The sequence below is a fragment of the Penicillium verhagenii genome (genome assembly GCF_028828195.1).
Source record: "Penicillium verhagenii strain IBT 33310 chromosome Unknown utg000007l_segment0_segment0, whole genome shotgun sequence".
NCBI classification, from domain to species: domain Eukaryota; kingdom Fungi; phylum Ascomycota; class Eurotiomycetes; order Eurotiales; family Aspergillaceae; genus Penicillium; species Penicillium verhagenii.
The window spans coordinates 2,593,671-2,615,671 of NW_026643171.1; the positions used below are offsets into that span (position 1 = coordinate 2,593,671).

At 47.4% G+C, this 22,001-nt stretch overlaps 6 protein-coding genes across 6 annotated transcripts; 3 read left to right on the forward strand and 3 right to left on the reverse strand.

The window, feature by feature from the left end:
• Nucleotides 1–5,262: 5,262 nt before the first annotated feature.
• Nucleotides 5,263–7,630, reverse strand: N7466_007624 (uncharacterized protein; the record flags this gene model as incomplete). The annotated part of the gene is made up of 2 exons (XM_057167013.1): nucleotides 5,263–5,363; nucleotides 5,425–7,630. The coding sequence occupies 2 exons, from the start codon at nucleotides 7,628–7,630 to the stop codon at nucleotides 5,263–5,265; spliced, it is 2,307 nt and encodes a 768-aa protein (XP_057020054.1).
• A 1,892-nt stretch (nucleotides 7,631–9,522) lies between these two features.
• Nucleotides 9,523–11,594, forward strand: N7466_007625 (CAAX farnesyltransferase subunit beta RAM1; the record flags this gene model as incomplete). The annotated part of the gene is made up of 7 exons (XM_057167014.1): nucleotides 9,523–10,022; nucleotides 10,260–10,415; nucleotides 10,483–10,557; nucleotides 10,615–10,742; nucleotides 10,805–10,922; nucleotides 10,985–11,263; nucleotides 11,336–11,594. Coding segments are annotated over 7 exons (1,515 nt in total), but the record flags the coding sequence as incomplete, so codon positions are not given.
• Nucleotides 11,595–14,057: 2,463 nt separating this feature from the next.
• N7466_007626 (uncharacterized protein) lies at nucleotides 14,058–14,974 on the forward strand (the record flags this gene model as incomplete). Its single annotated transcript, XM_057167015.1, has 2 exons — nucleotides 14,058–14,082; nucleotides 14,460–14,974. 2 exons carry the CDS (start codon nucleotides 14,058–14,060, stop codon nucleotides 14,972–14,974), a joined length of 540 nt encoding a protein of 179 aa, XP_057020056.1.
• An 847-nt stretch (nucleotides 14,975–15,821) lies between these two features.
• On the reverse strand, nucleotides 15,822–16,565 carry N7466_007627 (acetoacetate decarboxylase family protein; the record flags this gene model as incomplete). The annotated part of the gene is made up of 1 exon (XM_057167016.1): nucleotides 15,822–16,565. The coding sequence occupies one exon, from the start codon at nucleotides 16,563–16,565 to the stop codon at nucleotides 15,822–15,824; it is 744 nt and encodes a 247-aa protein (XP_057020057.1).
• Nucleotides 16,566–17,696: 1,131 nt separating this feature from the next.
• On the forward strand, nucleotides 17,697–19,306 carry N7466_007628 (uncharacterized protein; the record flags this gene model as incomplete). The annotated part of the gene is made up of 4 exons (XM_057167017.1): nucleotides 17,697–17,765; nucleotides 17,814–18,081; nucleotides 18,156–18,239; nucleotides 18,303–19,306. 4 exons carry the CDS (start codon nucleotides 17,697–17,699, stop codon nucleotides 19,304–19,306), a joined length of 1,425 nt encoding a protein of 474 aa, XP_057020058.1.
• A 253-nt stretch (nucleotides 19,307–19,559) lies between these two features.
• N7466_007629 (uncharacterized protein) lies at nucleotides 19,560–20,334 on the reverse strand (the record flags this gene model as incomplete). Its single annotated transcript, XM_057167018.1, has 3 exons — nucleotides 19,560–19,636; nucleotides 19,743–20,058; nucleotides 20,233–20,334. The coding sequence occupies 3 exons, from the start codon at nucleotides 20,332–20,334 to the stop codon at nucleotides 19,560–19,562; spliced, it is 495 nt and encodes a 164-aa protein (XP_057020059.1).
• Between the last annotated feature and the right edge of the window lie 1,667 nt (nucleotides 20,335–22,001).

The following is a 22,001-nucleotide window of genomic DNA, read 5'->3' on the forward strand; positions in this document are numbered from 1 at the left end:
AGAACAACCAATTCAGAGAAATCTTTTCAATTTCTTCACTTTGCAGCAATCGAGTAACATCGTCAAGCAACTCGAAGTCTAAGAAACGAGGGATTTTGTCGCAAAAATCTCGGTGTTTTTCATGATCGGCGACATATACGATGGTTCCACTAAGTATGGCTTGATGCGGGGTCTCACAACTTGCATCTTGGGCAAGTTGTCCCCGCATGATTCACGGCGAGGTTTCTCTCGCTAATCATGGTACGATGCAGGTATCAATCAACTCACTTGGAACATTTGAACAGATTCTTGAAATATCTAGATTACCTACTATTAGGTATCACAAGATTCTGACCCGATGACATAGTTTTAGACTCCGAAGTTGTACGAGTCAATGTTAGCATCGATTGTGAGTTCCGATATATCAGATATCTGACTCGGCCTTTGGATTGATTACTAACGTCAATTCAATGTCGTAGGCGAAATCTCATTCTAGTCTATTTAGTCTGTACCTACTATTCGACCAGTCTAGTCGATTAATAGCAACTCGAAACCCGATATGAGTACATCCATGTATGCATGAGTGTCCGCAACAACCGAGGATAACAAACAAAGTGACCTTGTCTGGGTAGCACCGTGCCCCTCGATGCCGTCCTTGTGTGAACCTGTATTCGACCCTGAAATTTCCCCCCTTGTGGTACTTTTGGGGGCTTGGTACCTGATGGGTTTTCAGTCTTTCTAATTCTCAGTTGTCTAGTAATTATCTCAGGTGCATAGTGTATAATCTTGGAACGCCTGGTATTCTCTTTAATTTGTGTTCAAACGCTTGGTTCACTTCCAATGCTTCAAATGACTTCTTGATCTCGCCAATTCAACACTCTCAAAGTGCGTTAGGTGAATTTCCAGAGCTTCCAAGATTTGAACTCTCGGGAGGTTCTTCCATAAAAAGTGAAGACCCATTTTTCTTCGGAGATGGCCATGAAAATAGTAGTTGGCGAAAATCAGGGATTGACCTCATGCCAATATAAGCTGAAATGCTTGTCTCAGCATCCTTACAGCTCTATGGCTCATAACATTGAATCAACTCAATCTATTTCGCCGGGCATGCGGCATTCAAAGCTTTTTGTTTAGAACCAGCAGCCACACCTGGATATTGGTGATCTCATATCATTTCATTGCACCAAACAGCTCGAAAGATCGAGATAGATAAGCGTAAGTCTTCAGAGTAAGTGACTGCACCAGAAAATACTGATAAGTCCAAATATACGTAGAATGCTAGTACCCACATGCCTGTTGCTTGACTGGTCTTAGGAAGTCTAATACCTTCCTGCAACCTCCGTACAAATTATCTTCCTCTTCCGATCTTCCTTCCTTTCTTTCTTTCCTTCCTTTTCTCTCTGTTGGCCATAATAGCAACTTTCCTGGCTATATGACTATATGGCTCTTGTCTCGTTCTATTCATCCGTGATTACCGTGCCCTTGATGGTTGCCGAGTCGTCTCATCACTTTCCATTCACTTGAACAACTCGCTACGGGCAGCCGACAACGATTCGCTTGGACGTCAGATTCTGATTTTCATAGACATTACCGACGATAAAAGTCTGAAGCGGCGCACTTCATCGGAACGATGAACGATCCCATCTCGCAATCCCAAAGACATCCGCGAAACGGTTTGGAAAAATACCCGGAAGTTCGATGATCATGACATGAATGCAGATGCAAGAGGGGCTCTTAGCTATCAACCTGGGCATGTTTCCATCTTTACTCTGCACTGATAAAATGGTTCTAGATGTTAGTATCTGCCCTAACGGGGTGTCAGATGACCCCCCATTAGGTCACCTGATTGCTCGACAGGATTAGGATCAGCGGAGAGTCTTTGATAGAAATGCATGCCCATTACCATTTTATCATAACACGGCGTCTCCTTAGTTGTGGTTTTGAATTGAGGTTATGGTGCTTTCATATCCTTGTTCCAACATCAGGTACCAAAATACCGCAAGTACCCCAGCAGTGGAATTGGGACATAGATTTGTCGTAGTTTTAACCGAACAATATATACATGGGTTCAAATGTTAGGACCAATAGACCGACCCCAGGAGGTCGGTTCAACTCAATTGCGGTTTTAATGTTCCAAGTGGTATAGTCCACTTGCCGAATCCAGCCAAGCACTGCCCCCGACGGGCTCAGCTTCCCCGCTTTTGTCGAGTAACGCTCCACGGGTGTACACCAGCCACCTGGTTCGATATCAGTTTACCATTCACTTTGCAAAGATTGAGCATTCCAATTTTCAATGGCCAGGGGGAGTATTTTATTTATAAAACTTTGGTGCATACTACTAGTAGGATCTGGGCAAAGGTGGTTGTCGATTGCGATAACCTTGAAAGAGACAAGATAAGATAAGATAAGCAGCCACTCGTGCCTTGTTGCGGAGGCAAATCGGGTGGAGTTCCAAAGTCTGGCCACATGAGAATGTACACGGGTGGCGTCAGTCACGAGAACAAGTTTTTTTTCTACCATAAACTACGCAGTGGCAAGAAAGTGAATACGAGCGCCAATTCGTTTTACAGCGGAACCAAAAAGTAAAGATATCCAAAGCGGCTAATTTAGCCAAAACGAATCCATTGGGTAATTGAGGTAGAAACACCAGCTAAGCTAGGGTGAGGTAAAAGAAAGCCCGTGTAATTCGTTGAGTAAAAGGAGAAAGAGAAAAAGGAAAGAAGCCTCAGCTTCAAAGCCCGACCGAACGCCATGGAGGTCATATAGGACCCATCTTAATAGAAATCATAAAAAGGTAACAATAGTGGCTTACTGCCCACCACGCAGACGGAGGACCAGGTGGAGAGTAGACTCCTTCTGGATATTGTAGTCGGACAGAGTGCGACCATCCTCCAGCTGCTTACCAGCAAAGATGAGACGCTGCTGGTCTGGGGGAATACCCTCCTTGTCTTGGATCTTGCTCTTCACGTTGTCGATGGTATCAGAAGACTCCACTTCCAGTGTAATGGTCTTGCCAGTGAGTGTCTTGACGAAAATCTGCATACCACCACGGAGACGGAGAACCAAGTGCAGAGTAGACTCCTTCTGAATGTTGTAATCGGAAAGTGTGCGACCGTCTTCAAGTTGCTTGCCAGCGAAGATGAGACGCTGCTGGTCTGGGGGGATACCCTCCTTATCTTGAATCTTGCTCTTCACATTGTCGATAGTGTCTGAAGACTCGACCTCCAGGGTGATAGTCTTTCCAGTAAGTGTCTTGACGAAGATCTGCATACCACCACGAAGACGCAGGACCAAGTGGAGGGTAGATTCTTTCTGAATGTTGTAGTCGGAGAGGGTGCGGCCATCCTCGAGCTGCTTGCCGGCAAAGATCAGACGCTGCTGGTCAGGAGGAATGCCCTCCTTATCCTGGATCTTGGACTTGACATTGTCGATGGTGTCGCTGGACTCGACCTCCAGAGTGATGGTCTTGCCAGTCAGGGTCTTGACGAAGATCTGCATACCACCACGGAGGCGGAGGACCAAGTGGAGGGTGGACTCCTTCTGAATGTTGTAGTCCGACAGGGTACGTCCGTCCTCCAGCTGCTTACCAGCGAAGATGAGACGTTGCTGGTCTGGGGGAATGCCCTCCTTATCCTGGATCTTGGACTTGACGTTATCGATGGTGTCGCTGGACTCAACCTCAAGGGTGATGGTCTTGCCGGTCACTATAAGAAAGAGCGGTCAGTCAAATGTAAGGGGGCAACGCGACAAGACTTGCGGTGGCGGGAGCCAGGCACCAGCATAAGAAGTTGAGGATCTGAAGAGAGGGTGAAACTTACGAGTCTTAACAAAGATCTGCATGATGGCGATGGAGATTGGTTTGGATTTATGACAAGAGTTGGTAGAGACGTAGTCGAAGAGAAGGAAGGGGTTTCACGGGGTGAGTGTGTTGAGAAGAGAGAGACGTGAAAGGGGAGAGAAAGAGGGGATTAAGTACTACTTTGAGGCGGAGAGGGGCGAGTTATCTGACTAAGAAAGACAAGTGACGCGATAGCAAATGGGAAAGCACTAGAAGCCTGGATGCCGGGTGCCGGATGAGTCAAGGAAGTTAGGAACAGGTCATTGACGCCACCAGTAGTAACGGGAAAATCTTGTTCCCGGGTTTTTCTCTTCTTTAATTTGAGATAGAAATAGAATTTGTAGAAATTTCACGCTAAATTAAATCCCTCTATAGAAAGAGTTTTCTTTTCTCATTATGCCTCCAAGTGATTTCCCGTGTTCCTCTCGATGACGTGTGAGGCCTTATCGCCAAAAGAGGGGGTGGAACCTGAAAATGGAGTCTAGCGGCTATCGAGGTACCCAGTTACCCAGATAACTACGGGATTTCCTTCACTATGGAGACACCGACCTCTTACGCCCCCCTTTTTTTTACTATACTTAGCCAGTCAGGTGATGCATCCGGCAACGGCAAATGATCTACAAACTCCACTCAAATTCCAACATTTACAATAAACGTTATTCTTATATAGTATGCTCTACTATTGATTGACCAAAGTCTAACTTCAACGGTTTTTTTTCATAAGAGGAAAAAAATTGGTATCGCTAATGAAAGGTTATATAGACACGATCCCGCGATTTGCTCAAGGGCGGAAAAAAATCCACTGCTTGTTAGCCACCGTTTCCATTTTCGGCGACTCCGGATCCAAAAAGACAAAATCAACAATCCCGAAGAGAGACATAAACCACAGGAATGCAACCACTTGGACTGCACACAGCCCATGCTTTTCTGGAATTTCACCCTCAGCGAAATCCAAGTCCTGTCACATCAGGGTTGAACGAAACAAGAAACAAAAAAAGTAATAAAGGCAATAAATAAAACGAGAATAACACACGGCCGTCCACAGTTCATAAAGTTCATGATCCTCGTTCATCGCTGGAAGCTATGCGAGAAAGGTTATACCACAAAAAAAAAAAACAGAGTAAAAACACAGAACGAGGCTCAGAAAGAAAAAAATCTTCGACAGAAAAAGAAAAGGAAATAAAGGAAATAAAGAAAGGCGGTTCCCAGGAACCGAAAGATGCAAATCAAAACACAGGTCCTTCTCACTAGGAGTCAGGTACAGACAGGGGGGTCAAATCATAAAGAGTGAGGGGATACGCTTGCGCATCGTTACGACGTATTTCGCATATGGTTCATCCAGGTCATCTTGGCGCAGTAAAGAAACAAATCGCTGGAGTGTAACTCGCTGTTGAAAACAGGTAGTCGTGTAAAAAACATCATCATCATGCGCATGCGCATCGGGTCATTTAGTTCGCGCGAATAACAAGACGGGAAACAAATTTGTTGGACAGGCAGTCAAAGTCGTTACGGTTGAATTCCAGGCCGGAGCGACCACGGAGGTAGTTTTCTGAGCAATAGGTTAGTATGGGAGGGACAAGGGTAGAAGTGAGATCGGAAGTTATGCTTACCATGTTGCTCAACATGTTGGCGGACCTCAGTCATAGTATTGCACACATCGGGGTTGGAGTATAGAAGTTGGTGGTGTTTTTGCGAGTCCCACTCGGTGAAAGGAGGCAGCTTCTGTGAGATGGCTTGGAAGAGTCCGACAATGACACCCACGGGAGTGGTCTCCATATCAGTGCAGAACTTGTCGACGGCAGCCTGATCCGGGGTACGGTAGTGTTGGTCGAACTGCATCTCCTCCCACACGGCCAAAAGAATGGAGGCCAGGATGAAGATGGTGGGCCAGTTCTTCAACTTCTCACCACTGTACACACTGGAGTAGAGCGAGGAGAGCTCCTCCAGGACATCTTTCTGGAGCTCACGCCACATGCTGGCCATGGCACACTTGATCTGGAAGTTGATCATCACGGGAGCCATGATCTTGCCACGGAACTTAGAGGAAGCTTCCGAAATCTGACCCATGAACTCATCATCGTCACCAAGACCTTCAACCATGGTAACATGCAGAGTCAAGTTGTAAGCAATGATGAGCTTCAAGGCTTTCCGGATGACAGGCAACTTGGTGCGGTAGTAGTAACGGAAGGCAGTCTTGAGCATTTGGGTCAAGAACGGCGTGCCCTCAAAGTAGTCGTCAACAAACTTCTCGAAGGTACCATTGCCGTCGATATGGCGGTCCAGGTAGTCGGACAATGTCGCGTGCGAGATACCCTCCATGCCAGCAGAGAGTTTGGCGGTCTCGACTTCATATTGTGTTGGCTCACGGTGCATCGACTCGACCCAATCAATGGTAAAGCACTGCTCGTCGCGGACGTAGACCTCGCGGGCCTTGATGGGCAGCATCTGCCCATAGCCGTGTGTGATGAACAGGGTACGCTCCTGGTCTGAGAATCCTTTAATGTTGCCAACGGAGAATCCCATTGTAATGTGACGCTCGTAATCCGCCTTCCAATCCTTCATGAAATAACCAATCTCCTTGATATCAATGCGCGTGCAAGGCACCTGCCATAACCGAGCATGGGACGGTTGGCAACCGGCACAGGGCTCGCCCTTGTCGCAGGTCTTCTTCAAGAACTTGCAGCGCAAGCAAGCACGCAACTTGCGGATTTCGCTCGCTTGCTTCCGCTGGTCGGGCTTAAGAGGGCCCTTCCGCTTGCCTACGCGCTTCTCGGTCTCGGGCTTGCCGGTTTGAGATTGCTTGCGCACCTTGGTCTCGGAGTTCTTAGCCGCAATAGGGCTCTTCCTCGAGGGTTTCCGACTGGGGGGAGAGGCTGATGAATGAGAGCCAGAAGAGCGGCTGGGAGAGGTAGACTTCTTGATGGGGACAGGAATTGGGCGGACCATAGCACTAGGACTGACGGCAGAGGGTGAACGAGAGCCTGGGGAAGAATGCCCATGGTGCACCAGTGCATTACTTATGGGGGGAGTTCCAGAGAAGCTCAGAGCAGGGTTATGGTTGTACGGCAAATCCATGTGGCCTTCAGATCCAGGTGAACTAATTGGGTGGGCGATATCAACAAAGCTGCCGTATGAGGTTGAATATGAGGACTCGGAAAGACTGCGATCGTGAAGGGTCTGGGTGGGGTTGACGAAGACACCTTGCTCGGCGAAGCCGAAATCAAGCGAGCGACGGTGGTCCACCGTGCTCCATCCATTGTCGCTACTCGAGAGGGAACGGACCTCAAGGTAGGTATCGGTAGGCGAGCTACTCTCCAAGACTGGGTGCGGGGCATATGAAATTTCCGGAAGTCCGCTGGAGAAACCCATCAAATCGTGCTGGAAGTCGTGATAGGTGAATGGCACCATGTCGACTGGAGCCGATAACGGCAAATATGGCCCATCGAGTAGGCCGGCGCTCATCTGGCCCTGAGGGCCAGTCATCAGATCCACCGGTGACGACTGAATGGCCATGCCATAGCTAGCGGATGTAAATTGGGGCGCTGACGAAGGGTCCTCGGGCGAATAAGATAGATGGTGATGGTGAGGGGTCTGTTGCAAGTGTTGATGGTAGTGCCAGTCGACCATAAGGTTGGGATCCTGGGCCACCGACTGTTCCATAGGGTGACCGCTGGTTTGGAGCGGCGTTAAATCATGGGTTTCGTCTGACCGTGGGGGGTGTTGTTCGACCGCCACGGGCCATGTTTGCTGTAGATAACCTCTGGAATCGTACTCGACGCCGATGAGGCCGTCATTTGATAGATCGTGATTCGACATTGTGCTGATGCCGAAACTTCAAGATGAGTAAAAAAGGAGAAGAAGGGGGAGAAAAAGGACCAGCCTGGATGAAAAGGCCTTCTTCAGAACGAGAGTGACACAGTCATTTTGGGGGGGAAAGGCGAAGAAGCAGAGGCGGTGGGGGGGACAAAGCAGCGGTGAGCAGAGAGATGCGCTAGGGGAGTTATCGTGGTGGAGAGTGGGGAATGGCTGGTTTCCTACTTCCACGCGCTTGCATCCTATTGTGGTTTTTGTTGAAACTAGTAGAGTTTTTTTTCTTTTTTTTCCTTTTTTTCTTCTCTAGTCGGAGTACATTCTCCTCTCCCCCTCGAATTGCCAAGTCCCATGATCATGGACTGTGCGTTGGTTGAATCACTAGATTACGGAGTCTGCCTTTCTTAAACCAAGAAATACCGACAAGGTTTACCCTTCTTACATAGAAAAAAACCCGGGGGAAAAACAACACCAAAATTCAACTGGGGGATGAGATTCTTATATAGGGTGATGACTGGGATTCATGATTCTTATCTCATTTCTTATTCTATTCATCATGGATCACCTCATATACAGGTAAAGAATATTGGATGTTTACACTTTTCCTCTCTTGGTCGGATCCGGCGGCGCCCACGGAATTGAGCGGACTTGGGTAAAAGGCGTGGGCGAGACACACGGGAAGGACAGTCGGAACGGGAGATCAGTGGAGTCCAAAAACACCAAAGAAAGAGGAATTGGAACGGAAAAAATGGAAAACCGCGGAGTTACGTGTGTGGTAACTGCCAATGTCTGTGGCAATAAGAAATTTCTAGGACCGTGCTCTCGGATGATCTGACATCGGATCGTGATGCTCAAGATAGTCAAGTCCCTCCTGCTTTAGTCCAATCATGAACTAGAGTGCAGCAAACGGCCCCTCTGATTCGTATCTTCCAAGGTTCCTCCCTAGGTGCCACCATTCCTATTGAGTGCTAGGCATCGCTGTGGGGGCTGACCATGCAGCAGGTAAGAGCAGGGATTTCCGTTGGCCCATGTCGATCTACTTGAAATAGAGAACAAGAGGGAAAAAAAAAAAAAAAAGCAAAAAGAAAATTGGAGACTACCTCTCCAAAAGACGCCAAAAATGGAATTTCGATATGGAGAATCTCCGTGAACCCTGAAATCAAATCTCCCCCTCCCCCTTGGAGCTGGAACGAGACCGAGATCCTTGACAGGTCAACTTGATCAACTTGTGAGCCCAACCCGCACGGATGGCGTTCCAAGGTTGGAGAGGACCGAGAAAGAGGGAAGGCACATGCAACCAGCAAGGGAGGAAAGAGAAAGCAAAGGAACCGCCACTGCGGATGTTAAGAGGATTATATGCACGCTTCACCAGCCACCGTCGCGTGCAGCCAATTTTGGAGGGGAATTGGATATATCACATCACGGTTCATCACGACCATTGGCTATGGAGGTATCTGGGGGCCTCTGACATGCAGATGCGGAGGATTCAATAGCCTCTGCACGCTGGCATGACGCACCTCGGGGCCACGAGAACGTCTAAACGACCCCGTTTTTTTTTTAACAAAAAAAAGTGGGTGGTGTGTTGTTGCTTTTTGGGTTTCAGAGTGCTTTAGCTTCATTGAGTTTGGATCAAGGACCAGGGATTAAGAAAATAGACTAGGATCAGAATATGACAGTAGATACAGCGGATTTTGGTGGGAACATGGGAACCCCGCGCGATCAAAGGGGAAAAAAAGGAAAAATTAAAGTGGGGAGAACAATAGCAACGTCAATCTTCTCCGTTTGAACAATAATAACGAAAAACTTCATTGAAAGCCAACCACAAACCACTCCATACAGCGTTGACTTCTATATCCAATTTTCTTTGTTCGTCTTGACAAGTTCTGAAGCTTTTAAAGCCCATGCCGCCCATCATCGCAGCAAAGCCTAGACGCAAAGTTCGCTTCCAATCCAGCAATTCCAGTGCCACCAAACCCCCACCAACGCAATCCTCCAAATCTACCAACCAGAAGCGACCGGGCTTACTCCGTCAGACAAAGTCACTGACATCAGCCGAAAAGATGGCCAGCCAAGCAGCACGGCCGGGGGTCCCAGACTTGTTCACGCAGCCGCCGTCCATCCGCGACCCGCTCGTGACAGATACCACCGATCTGCAGGACGCGACACTTGAAAAGTGCCTGCCTTTCCTTAAGGGCATCCAAAGTAGTCAATCGGGCCCCTTTAATGCATGCGGAGTGCCTGCATTCCAGCGTGATTCACATGTAACCTTTGCCTATGATTCTCTCGAAGACTACCCTGGGGGCTTTATGTCCTTGGACGCCAGCCGTCCATGGATGGCATATTGGGGTCTAGCGTCTTTGTTCCTGATGGGAGAAGATCCCACTCGATTCCGAGAACGGTAAGCTATCATTTTTACTTCAACTGCTTTTGCCCCTTGTTCAATTATATTGTTTTGCTTTTTTTTGCCTCCTAGGGATCTTTTCTTTCCTTTTGTCTGTCAAGGAGTCTTCCCGCCTGGGTTGTATATCACTGGCATGACATGGAGAAAAAAAGAAAAATTAAAATTAAAATTGAAAGGAGAAGAAAAAAAAAGACACAGAAAGAATAAAAATTTCTTTGACTAAAACTCGTGCAGACTGTTCAACACACTGCGACCCGCACAGAACACTACCGGTGGTTTTGGTGGCGGTCGTGGCCAAGTATCCCACTTGGCTGGGAGCTATGCAGCTGTTCTATCACTTGCAATTGTCGGGGGTGAAGATGCATTTGCATTGATTGATCGGCAAGCAATGTGAGTTGTCATTCTAGCAGAAGCGAGGAACCTTGTTTTTGTGTACGTGCATCTGACCAATTCACAGGTGGCAATGGCTAGGCCGGTTGAAACAAGCCGATGGAAGCTTTCGCGTCTGTGAAGGCGGGGAAAGGGATGTACGGTAAGAATCCCATGCGCCCGATGCCAGATCTAGACTCTAATTCTTGTGCCCGTGCAGTGGTGGATACTGCGTCATGGCCATTCTCTCTTTGCTCGATCTGCCAGTTGAATTGCCCCCAAATTGCGAAGCCCGGCAGGCTGGATTACAGAACTTGACCGATGGCCTTGCCCAATATATGTCGCGATGTAAGAAGCCGGTTCTATCCATTGGGTCCTCCTTGCACTGACTCATTTGCCTCTGTATATAGGCCAAACATACGAGGGCGGCATCTCCGGAAGCCCAGGCGTAGAAGCACATGGAGCATATGCGTACTGCGCGTTGGCCTGTCTGGCCCTCCTGGGCCCTCCGGAAGAGACTATCACCAGGTACGATGATAGACATGATGTTCCCCGATGCACATATTGAGCACGTCACTGACCCGTTCTAGACATATGAATGTTCCTATGTTACTGGCATGGCTATCTGCGCGTCAGTATGCGCCTGAAGGCGGGTTCTCAGGCAGAACCAATAAATTAGTCGATGGATGTTATAGCCACTGGGTTGGCGGATGCTGGCCATTGCTTCAGTCTGCTTTAGATGGTAAGCCACAGGGTAATGGGCCACCCGCCACGACCGTGGGGCATCTTTTCAGCCGCGAGGGATTATCTCGCTATATTCTCGGATGCTGCCAGGCTCACACGGGCGGTCTTCGCGATAAACCAGGAAAGTGAGTATTTGCCCCTCGGATCCCGAATCGCCGCCGAAAAAACATGACGGGTTCGCTAACTGTGACACGAAGACACCCCGATGCTTACCACACCTGCTACGTACTTGCGGGCTTGAGCGCCATGCAGCATAACCATTATCGCACGGACTCGAGCTGTACATCGAACCCGATGGCCTCATCTGCTTTCTCTTGGCGCTCGAATCCGATCCGCGAGGGTAATGTGTATGAAAGAGGCGACCGGCTCGAGACACTTCATCCTCTTTTTGGAATCCCGCACCACAATGCCGATGCCATGCGGCTCTGGTGTGAAGCCCGACCCATTCAGCCTTAGTGGCCGGGAGGGGCGTGGGAGGTGATGTGGTGTCATCTGACGGGGTCTTTTCCCCTCCTCCTTGAATGAAATGCCAGCTGTGCGGCATTTCGGTAAGATTAGAGGGGAAGCATGATAGAACAGATCAGAAGCGTGTTTCCCGAGAAACCTTGATCAGAAAAAAAAACTAGTCGACCGGATGAAGCAAAGACCACGGGTTTGTGTTTTCTCCGATAGGGAAGCCACGCGAGTTTTAGCTCCAGTAGTGAGATGGGACTTCTTACGCAAGGGACTTCGGAGTAAAAATGCCGAATGGACTTGTCACGGAGTGCAACGTCGGACTCGGAGAAGTAGATTCGATTTGAGCAAAGTACAATTGATCAATTTCACGAATTATTTGGATTTCCGATTTGCACGTTCAGGACTTTTGCTCCATAGTCAAAACTCTGAAATAGGAAGCATCAAGGACCCGACGATCCCGATTGTTTGTTGGAACATAATCTGCACGAGGCCCAACACGGCAAAGGTACAATACGCGACAGATAAATCAACTCCCCACTGCAGTTTGCCAACTCATCAGTGCATCCGATGCCTGTCGAGTAACTTTGATGAAACTATTCTCAAGGGGGCGTGCATTGGGAGTCTGGAATCATCCTGTTTTTCTTTTTCAGTCTTGTATATGATATTGTTTTTTTTTTCTTAGTTGCTTTTGGTATTTTCTTTTCTATTTCTCTGATCCTACAGTCTCCATTACCCCCAGCCGCGTTCTGCACAACATGAATTCTTGGCGCCAATCACGACAGAGCGCTTCTCTAAGAGTCTAAGACTCAGCGGCAAATTGCCTCCTTCATACTACAGCGTCTACTGCGGGGCATGACCAAAAGAGAAAGTCAAAAAAGTTGACGAAATGAAGTTCCATGTTCCATGTTATGCAGCTTCAGTCATTTGCAGCCTCCGAGGCCCTGTATTACCATGTCCCCTCTTTTTTCAGGCTCCGAAATGACTTTGGACTTGATGTTGACTAGAGCTCAGGGGAACCCTCTATCCTACTATGTAGCCAATTTTTCTTGTTTCAATATTCGCTTTTCTTTTTACACTTCTTCTATTTCCATCTCTCTTTCATTTATTTTACCAATCTCTGTCTTTCTTCGATCGGCGAATTGCAGGCGGGGGAACCTAAGCCCACAACGGACCCCGGAACCTCGACTCGGCTTGATTCGACTGGCGAACAGCTATGCCAGCGCATCAGGCACTTTTCAGAAAATGAACTGAAATAAATACACCCAATTCTATGAGAAATTGGGAAATTAAGAAATTGACCTAGGGTAACCCACTAGAGCAATCAATTGCGGACTTTTTGCCTCTTTGCCTAACCATTCTCGGTGTTTCATGAATGAGTTGGTGTATGTCACGGATCCCCGGACCTTGAAAGAAGGAGGAATTGAACTAGAAAAATTTTCACTGTGTTATTTACTTGGACCGTCTTACAACGTTACTGAAATATTGGCTTTGGAAAACGCCTTCCCCTTTTTATTATGGATTTTTATCTTTCTGGTTTCCTTTCCTCTCGGCGACTACTGAGACGACGGTGTCTGATCCTTCTGCACAGGATAGAGTAGGGAGGCAAAAAACCACATGAGTAACTTGACTAGTGCCAGTAGCTAGTAAAGTAATCCATACTATCTCTTTCTAAAATTACTGTACGCGGTCTTAATTGCAACTTGTCTCCCCTTCGGTTTTTACTGTATACGGTCCACGGTAAGCCCCACCTGTTTAGAAAGTATATGGCAAAACAGCAAGTCGTCTATCATTGACTTTTTTCTCTTAGATAAAATAGAAAAAAAAAATCAGATTTTCGTTTCCTTTCCGTCTGCTTCTTTCGTACGCCAAAAACCTGTATTTGTATAGAACGTATATGTGGCGTGGCCTCTTCCAATGTCTCTTTGATCTCTTTTTTTTTGGGATCCCATTCTCTTTCAATCCTTTCTCACATCTCCTTCTCTCACAAAGCATTCCCGCCCAACATTAAGCCCAAATTCCTGAACCCAAAAAAATTGTGACGAGATCAACAACTCAAGGGAGAGAAAGAAGGGAAAAAATACCCAAATTAAAATTAAAATTGGAAAGAAAACCCACCGAAGCCGAAGCATCCACCTTGAGAAACAGCAGTTGCAGTTGCAGTTGCCAACAAATCCACTCTTATCCAACGGCGTTGGGCATCATAATCCGCATATCACATATCTTGGAACTAGCCCAGCCTCATCTCAGCCCTACCCGCTCCCGTTCACCACCAATCCACTCAATGCTGTCAGGGTAGCTGCCTTACTTCCGTTGAAAAGTTGACAGGGCTTCGACGCTGGTTCCCGTGCTACTTTCCCTTCTTGGAGCTCAAGCTTGAACTCGGATTGGACTGGATTCAGTCGACTGATTTGATCCTGTTACCGGTGTGAAAAAGAAACAACAGAGAGACAGAAAGAAAAGAAAATGTACTATATTCTTTACCTGGCAAGTAAGTTTTCCCAAGATTCTCAATATTCTCTTGCTTCGTCGTCATATCCTCCTGCATCGATTACACTTGCACCTGCATCGGATCTTCCATTGCATCTTGCCCCTATGTCAATGCACCATTGAATTCGACCCAGCTCAACGGCTTGACCCTGGCTATATTTCCCCTTCCAATTCCGGGTATATATCCAGGAACATCAAGTTGTGACCTGAGATGACATGCATACCCTATCCAAAAACGGAACATGAAACAATCTTGAACACAATATTCAAATGTTGATCCAATCAAAAAACAAAACACCCAATCCTTTGCGCCCATATTGGCCCATCCAACAAGAAAAACCCCCTGCCAAAAAACCCAAGCTAACAATTACAAACCAGGCCTTTGCCGTCGCCGCCGCTGGCAAGAGCCCTCCTACGAAGCCTATCCCTCCCAAACAGGCTCAGGCCTGGGCTTCACCTGCGTAGTCCGGGTAAACAACCGCGAATACCAAACAGAAAGCGCATGTGCCTCGGAGGTTCTCGCCCGCGAGAGTGCCGCCATGCGCGCATACCTCATCTGCCGCAACTTCTCCGTCAGCGATGGCATGATTCCTGCCGGTCATTCTGCGCGGACGCACGGCGGCGCCGTGCAGGGGATTCCCGTTGCCATCGGGACGGGTCGGAAGGCGAGAGACGATGACGATACGGAGGGAAGCACTAGTAGTAGTGCTTGTGGGGGCAGTTGGAGCAGTGGCGGGAGTAGTCCTGAGCGGATGATGCGGTTGGACCGGGAGCTGCAGATGAATTTGGGGCTGGATTCCGGGCTGGGATCGAGTTCTGGGTCTGGGTCTGAGGCGAGTTCGACGAGACCTGTCTCTTTGATTGGGATGGTTGATTATGCGAGAGAGATGTGATCTGATCTGGGGTAGAGATGTAATGGATGGATCAGTGGTTGGGATATTGATTGGTTTGAGGCAGTATATTGTCAGGTAGTATATGCAAGGGGGTTTAAGAAGCTTACATGGTTGGTTATGTGGTAGCTCGGCTCAATGCATGGGTTATCAAGTCTCGCGAGAGATCGGTATGGACGGGTGGATGGTGGATTTCACGACTTACGACTACGATTTATGACATGGCTTTCTATTCTGCATGAGCATTCCAATTATCTTTGAAGCATTTTTCTTCCAAGGTTGTCTATTGATAGATGGAAAAGTGTGCGACTGTGATGCTATGCTTACGAATGTTCTTTTTTTTTGTTGTTTCTTTGGTCTCGATACTGTGTTCAAGCGATGGACTAATGATGCATAGAGATGATGGTTCTTACATACAAAGGTATACCTTTGTGATTGACACATTGGCGATGTGGAGGTCAATGATTGTTTTTTTATTTGATCGTGTGGCTGTTTCCTTAGTTTCGAGTTATATCAAAGTGCATCAGATAAATGCTTATTCTTTTTTTGTCTGTCCTTTCGCTCCAAGACTTGGGTTATGAAGTTTTAAAGATTTCTGGTCTACAATGTTCAGTAAAAAACGTGAATTAAACCCTGATCAGTGCCCACATGCAGATGGGAAATTTGTGGGCTATTCTTACAGGCAAGAACCTCGGGATATTTTTGGTACCAATAATTGATTCCCGGTACACAAATCACAGTATAAATCTGAGATTTAAACACTCAGATACCTCCGATTAAATAAAAATTGAAAATATTGAGAACGTCGAATGAACCACACGCATTCACAGTATGAGCTCGAGTTATATCATTATAGCTGGAACACTTTTGCCGGCAGGGGAATCACAAGGGACGCATTCCGCAGGAGAGTCGCTGTTCCATATCGAAGAACCTTGACTTCGTGCATTGGATCGAATCGTGACGGCTCCGGGAAGCAGATAGATCCAGCGCCTTGCCAGACCTCACTTGCCTCCATGATGATATCCACTGGTACCAGTTCCTTAACAGACGGACTGTGACCCGGAACCGCCGAAGGGATGACTCGCAAATTCAATCCCTGGATGGCAGTCTCCATCTTTCCCTTCACTCTGTGTTCAGGCTGAAAATCAACTTCAAGAATCTTTTGGCCTGCAGGTCTCTCCACGTAGCCCCTAATAATTGTCGATCCATTTTTTGACGCTAACGTAACGTTGCCTAACTTTTTGGGAAACCCGAATTGTTCGCGGCCGCAGAGAATCGGCGCTTCATTGTCCAAGATGAGAGAAAGAAAATAGTCGAATGTGTCGCCGTTGTATTTGACTTTGACTGAATGGACGTACTCGTTGTATGGACCGAAGGACGTCATTTTGTGCTCCACAATCATTACTGATACCTGTGGCTCGTCGTCGAGCTCTAGCATATTGGGTACTAGATGGCGTACACATTGTAAGGATGTTTGGTAGGTAACTGTGAGGACGTTTTCACTTGTAAAGTCGCAACGATTTTCTACGACATGATACGGAGGAGCATATTGTGGAATAGCCGCATTGGAGACTGAGAGCGAGCCGAATGGCATTTTGGGGTACTAGAATCAATCTTTGAATGTTATAGTTAGTAAATATCACTCAAAGTTTGTTTGAATAACAGTCTGGAGGCTCCAAGGCTCTGAAGACTGAAGTGCTGACAGTAAGAAATATTACATTTTTGTTAAGACCACTTCCGTTTCTGACGGGGTCGGTAGGTATACGAGTGAATGGCTCAGATGGTGATCATGCAATAGCATTGAGATTCGCAAGGTAGTATGATCAGACTCATCGCTGATGGTCTCTCGACAGACTTTTTGCTATTTCTTATGGGTTGTATAATGTCTAGCGATGTTACGAGTACGAGCCTGTATGACATAGGGATGCCCATTCTGCATCTCTATCCATAGGATTTAAGCTATCTGGTGATGTCATACACCAGAACAACCGCTATTACCGAAGGTCAGAAACATCAAATACGAGAAGAATTAAATAAACCCGGTCGGGGAAGCTAATTTACTCAAGTGCTTAGTAGTAGGTAGTAGGTAATCAAGTGAACTTCCGATCAATTGATCTAAGGGAGTTGATTGATGTCCAGATGTCAAGGACCACCATCCAAGATTTCAATGTTGGAAAATATATACATACAGCGCTATGTCCGCCACTACTTGAAGGTTATGGAATTGGTTAGCATGTATAGATTGATTTTGCACAGGCTTGTTATTGTCATGGTCTGCTCATTCTAATAGCTCAAAACCCAAGTGCTTCGACCTTCAAGTAAATCTTTATGAAACATTCCCTGTGGTGTTTAATTACTAGTTCGTCCAATATTGAAGCTCTTGTGGAGGAATACTAAGTGTTCTAAGACCCACATCGAGCACTTTATCCAGCACAGCCACGCACGTGACGCAGCCACGTCGCCGAAAGCCCTTGACGTCATTTGTTGTCCAAAGACAAGGAAATGAGCAGAGCTCTAGATGATGTACCTGGATCATCCTAGCTACAATGCCAGCATTCTAGCCTTTTTCCACATCTTCTCCAGATCTAACCCCACTATCTCGTGACACGTCCCCTGCGTCATGGGTTGACCGCTATACCCTTCGTCCACTACACCTTCTAGTGACCTCCTCGATTCCGAATAAAATCTTTCTTCTGGGCACATACCAAGATTGGAATACATCGCCATGCGCCTAATAACGAAAGGTTCTGCTCCATTGTTGTCGCAGGCGGCGAACCGTGGTTGGTCGCGTGGGGTACGATCATGTTCGTCTGGGCTTTGGGCGTCGACTGTCACGGGACAGAACGGCCAGGGGCAAAGGCCTAATACTCTCGCCAGAGCTGGCTGGGCCCCGACGCTGGGAATCAATGGTCACAATGCTTTTGGATTGCCTTTCCGGGGAACTCAAACACGCTTCTTGAGAAAAGCAAATTACGTCGAGAAGATTGGCGACAATGAAAGGATGGAAGAGTTACTGGAGGCATTGGAGGTTAAAGACGACAAGAAAGACACCCGGCCAAAGCTAGGCGTCAATCAAAAGAAGGCCAAATGGGCAGAGGATATGTCAAAAGGTACCAGCCTACATACCCCTATAATGACGATCCTCCCACGAGCACCGTACTAATTTGTCTATCAACGTGTTTAGGAAAGATGTTGACCACTCCATCACGATTGTTCAAACTGATCATTCCCCTCAAGACCCTCGACACGAAAGGCGACGATAACAATGGTAAGAGGCACCCGGGAGAAACGCTCATATCACAATCTCGAATCTAAGCTCACAGCGATTCAGGAACCGAGCCTATTGCAATCCTAGTTCACCCCCAACAACCCCTCTCCTACCTAGAAAAGCTTATCCAAGCCGAGATCCCCCCAATTACAGCCAAAGACGAAACCCTACGCCCACCCACCATCTCCTTCATAGCCCTCCAACACGAAGACAACGCCATTAGACCGAAAAAACACATCAGCGACGAAACTGACCACGTGCGCGACGTTGAAACAGAACACCCAACCGGCACATCACCCACAAGCCGACGTCAACCCCACGAGGAAGATGACTTCATCTACGCGCGGAAAACAGACTCAAGCTTGGATCCATTGAACGGCAGACCGCAACGTTTCGTGCGGTGGTCTCAAGCCACTGAAGTGGGCGACTTCATTCGTGACGCAGCGCGTACCCGCGAATTTATCGTTTCGATAGAGGGCGCGCCCAGTGGGAAGGGCCAGATCCGCGTGACGGTTCCATCGTTCAACGAACGGACGTATTTCCTACGGATGCGGATGCGAAAGCTTTCGCGGCGGATTCAAAAGATCGCGGAGATTAAGCATGAATGTGATGAGTTGGCACAGCGTGGTGCGCAGCGAGTGGCAATTGGCGGGTTTGGAATACTTTCCGTGTGGTGGTATAGCGTGTATAAGTTGACGTTTGAGACCGACCTGGGTTGGGATACCATGGAGCCGGTTACCTATCTGGTCAGTTTGTCGACGCTGATGGGTGGTTACTTGTGGTTCTTGTATCACAATCGGGAGATCTCGTATAAGTCTGCCTTGGACTTTACGGTCAGTGCGAGGCAGAAGAAGTTGTACCAGCTCCACAATGTTGATTTGCAGCTTTGGGAGACGCTCATCGATGAGGGGAAGACTTTGAGGAGGGAAATCAAGGGGATCGCGGCGGAGTATGATGCGGAGTGGAATGAGCGGGTTGATGAGCAAGATGGGAGGGTTACCGAGGCGTTGAGGTCGGATCGGGGAGACGAAGAGAAGAAAGATAGTAAAGAGAAGAATAGCGATTGATACGGACTCGAGGTTGGTCTACAGATCTAACATATGAACCTACTACATATACGGAAAAGGCATCTGTTTACAGCGAGTTTACCCATCATTCTTTTGTTGATACTCCATAGCATTTCAATATTTCAAACCTCGAATATTATGCAAATACATGTGAAAGAAGGAACATTGAATCAAAACTTGAGAGATCCACGAAGAAATGCATACAAACGCTCAAATAGCACTACACCAAGGCCAAGACCGGGACTAAAACAATCTATAGCGTCCCATTACGCACAGGGTCATAGTACCCTTTCTTCGGCGCCGTATCCTCAACCTGTCTGGGTCTTTTATCTAAAGCAAGAAAACCCACATTAGCGCCTGATTCCCAAAGCCTTATGAATGCAAGCCACCTCGAAAAAAATGCCACAGAAATGACCTCGGGATAAAGAATTCTTACCGGCATCAACAACCCCATTCGTCTCCCCCTTCCTCCGATTCCGATTGTTTCTCACATCACGCGACCGAAACACACTGTAAAGTAACCACCCAGCCACCCAGTTCGGTCCGTACTCGCTATTAGTAGAGCCACGGTCGAACAGGGGACGAGTGAGAGGGCCGGCGTTGCGCCAGATTTCCATGATGGCCCAGCGCTGGTGGTCGGGTAGGATGTGGTGCCAGAAGAATGGTGGGCGAGTGTTTGGATCGCTGCGGACGCTGTCGAGGAGGTGGGAGGTGTCTTGATTCATGCGGTTGTAGACCATGATTGCTTCGTCCTGAAGATGTCCCAAGTTAGAAAGTTGAGCTTGAATGTTATATACTAGTATAGACTTCCAGGTGGATATCATGTATGGGATTCATTGCGTGTGATACGTATCAAGTGAGGTAGGTAGGTGTTTGGAAAGAGAAATTGTATATAGACACGGAGAGGAGTAGGACTGGGAACTTACTCGCATGGCACGGTAATACTGTTCATGCTGTGGGTCGTGAGGGTTTAGGCCCAAGGCTTGGATGAATTCCTCCTTTGAGACTCGGGGACCAACTGGTGGCATTTTGGATGGTTGTTGATGATTTTATTCAAAGTCTCCGGAGGCTTGCACGAGGAGTAGGTTCTAATGCGAGTTAAGTGCAAGGTCGAAGAGGCTTGCACAGTGTATATAGACCTGGACACGAGGAAACGAAGAATATTGGAAAGACTCGAACACGAGTTGGCCTAAGAGCTGTGGAGGGTGAAAAGAGAAAGTAAAAGATGTCGAGTTGAATGAAGCATCGAAATTAATACTTCCCAAGGCAAGGCTTTATATCATTGATGGATCAATCAATCACCAACAATCCAACGGTGTGTCGATTCAACGGTCAACAGTTGCCGAATGTAATCTGCACGGCTGCTCCCGAGAGATCAATACAATCAGATCTTTGACACCGGGACGAAGCAGACCAACGAAAGGGGGATGGACAATCAAGCAAGCAGGCAATGTGCAATCGGTTAAGTGGGTAAGCAAGGCCCTAGCAGACAAGGAAGTCAGTCGAGTCGGAGGAGTTGAGACAATGATACAGGGTCTACTTCCATGACAGGCGTCTGTTTGCAGGGCCCGAGACATTAATTATGGGACCTTGAGTGGTTGGATGGGGAAGAACCTTGGAATACACAAACAATGGAAGTCAAAATCAACCATGCATATGTTCTTTACGGAAATTATTCATTCAAAGTTAAGCTCAAACTGTCTCTCTTGCTGTATTCGGGGAATTGCAATGATCCAAGACTACATGATGTGCGTCTGCAAGATCCGTGGCTTGATTTTTTCTCTGTTGTCCACGGGTCCCGGTAGGATGGTTGTACAATGCACCTGGTTGATTGTGTACATAGTCTCACGCACTGTTGATATCCAACCCCGGGTCACGTCAGATCAGAGCCCCGATGATATATTTTTGTAAGGTAACAACGCACGGGTAGGGGTAGGGAGGAGGAATCGTTAGGGGTCGGTTAAAGATATGGATAATCTATAAGAAGTTGGATGCACATGGGTAGCATGTTAGTGTCGATCATGGTAGATGGGGAGAGATTTGGCATTTCTTTTCTTCACCTCCAGGGCTGAATAAGGTACGGCACATTCCGCTTGTCAAAGAAGGCAGACCATGGGATTGAGTCACGATCAGGGTTCAGGGTGAATGTCGAGGACTGAGCGTAGCAGAGATCAGCTGCAGAAAGCACTGGAGGTGTTCGAGCTCGAGTCTGCTATCCGAGACAGAGAGCAATAACTTTGAACTCGCATGCATAAGAAGAGGAGATTTCGAGGTTAGTTTGTATACGTCTGATTCCGGGAGCAATCAATTCAGACAAATTGGACGAGTAAGAACGGATAATATAGACATGTCAGATGGTCTCTTATTCCCCCCTTGAAGCCACAAAGGCTACAAAGTGAACAAATAAAAAGCAAAAACCCCTCCTACCTATACGATAGGAGGTACTAACTAATCTCACCAGGTCACATATCAAAGCGCAATAACCGCTAATTGCCGATCAAAATCCACATCGCACGAAGTCACATTGTAGATAGAGTACCTGTATCAAATCCCGAGTATTACCTGACAGATCGAAAATTAAAAGAAATCAAACTCAAAGACAAAACCAGAGTGAGCAGTTTCATGTACCTACCCACAGCCGCAGACAAGAAGACTCGTCAACCATGCAGTGTGACGCAGCAAGCCGCCTCCCTGA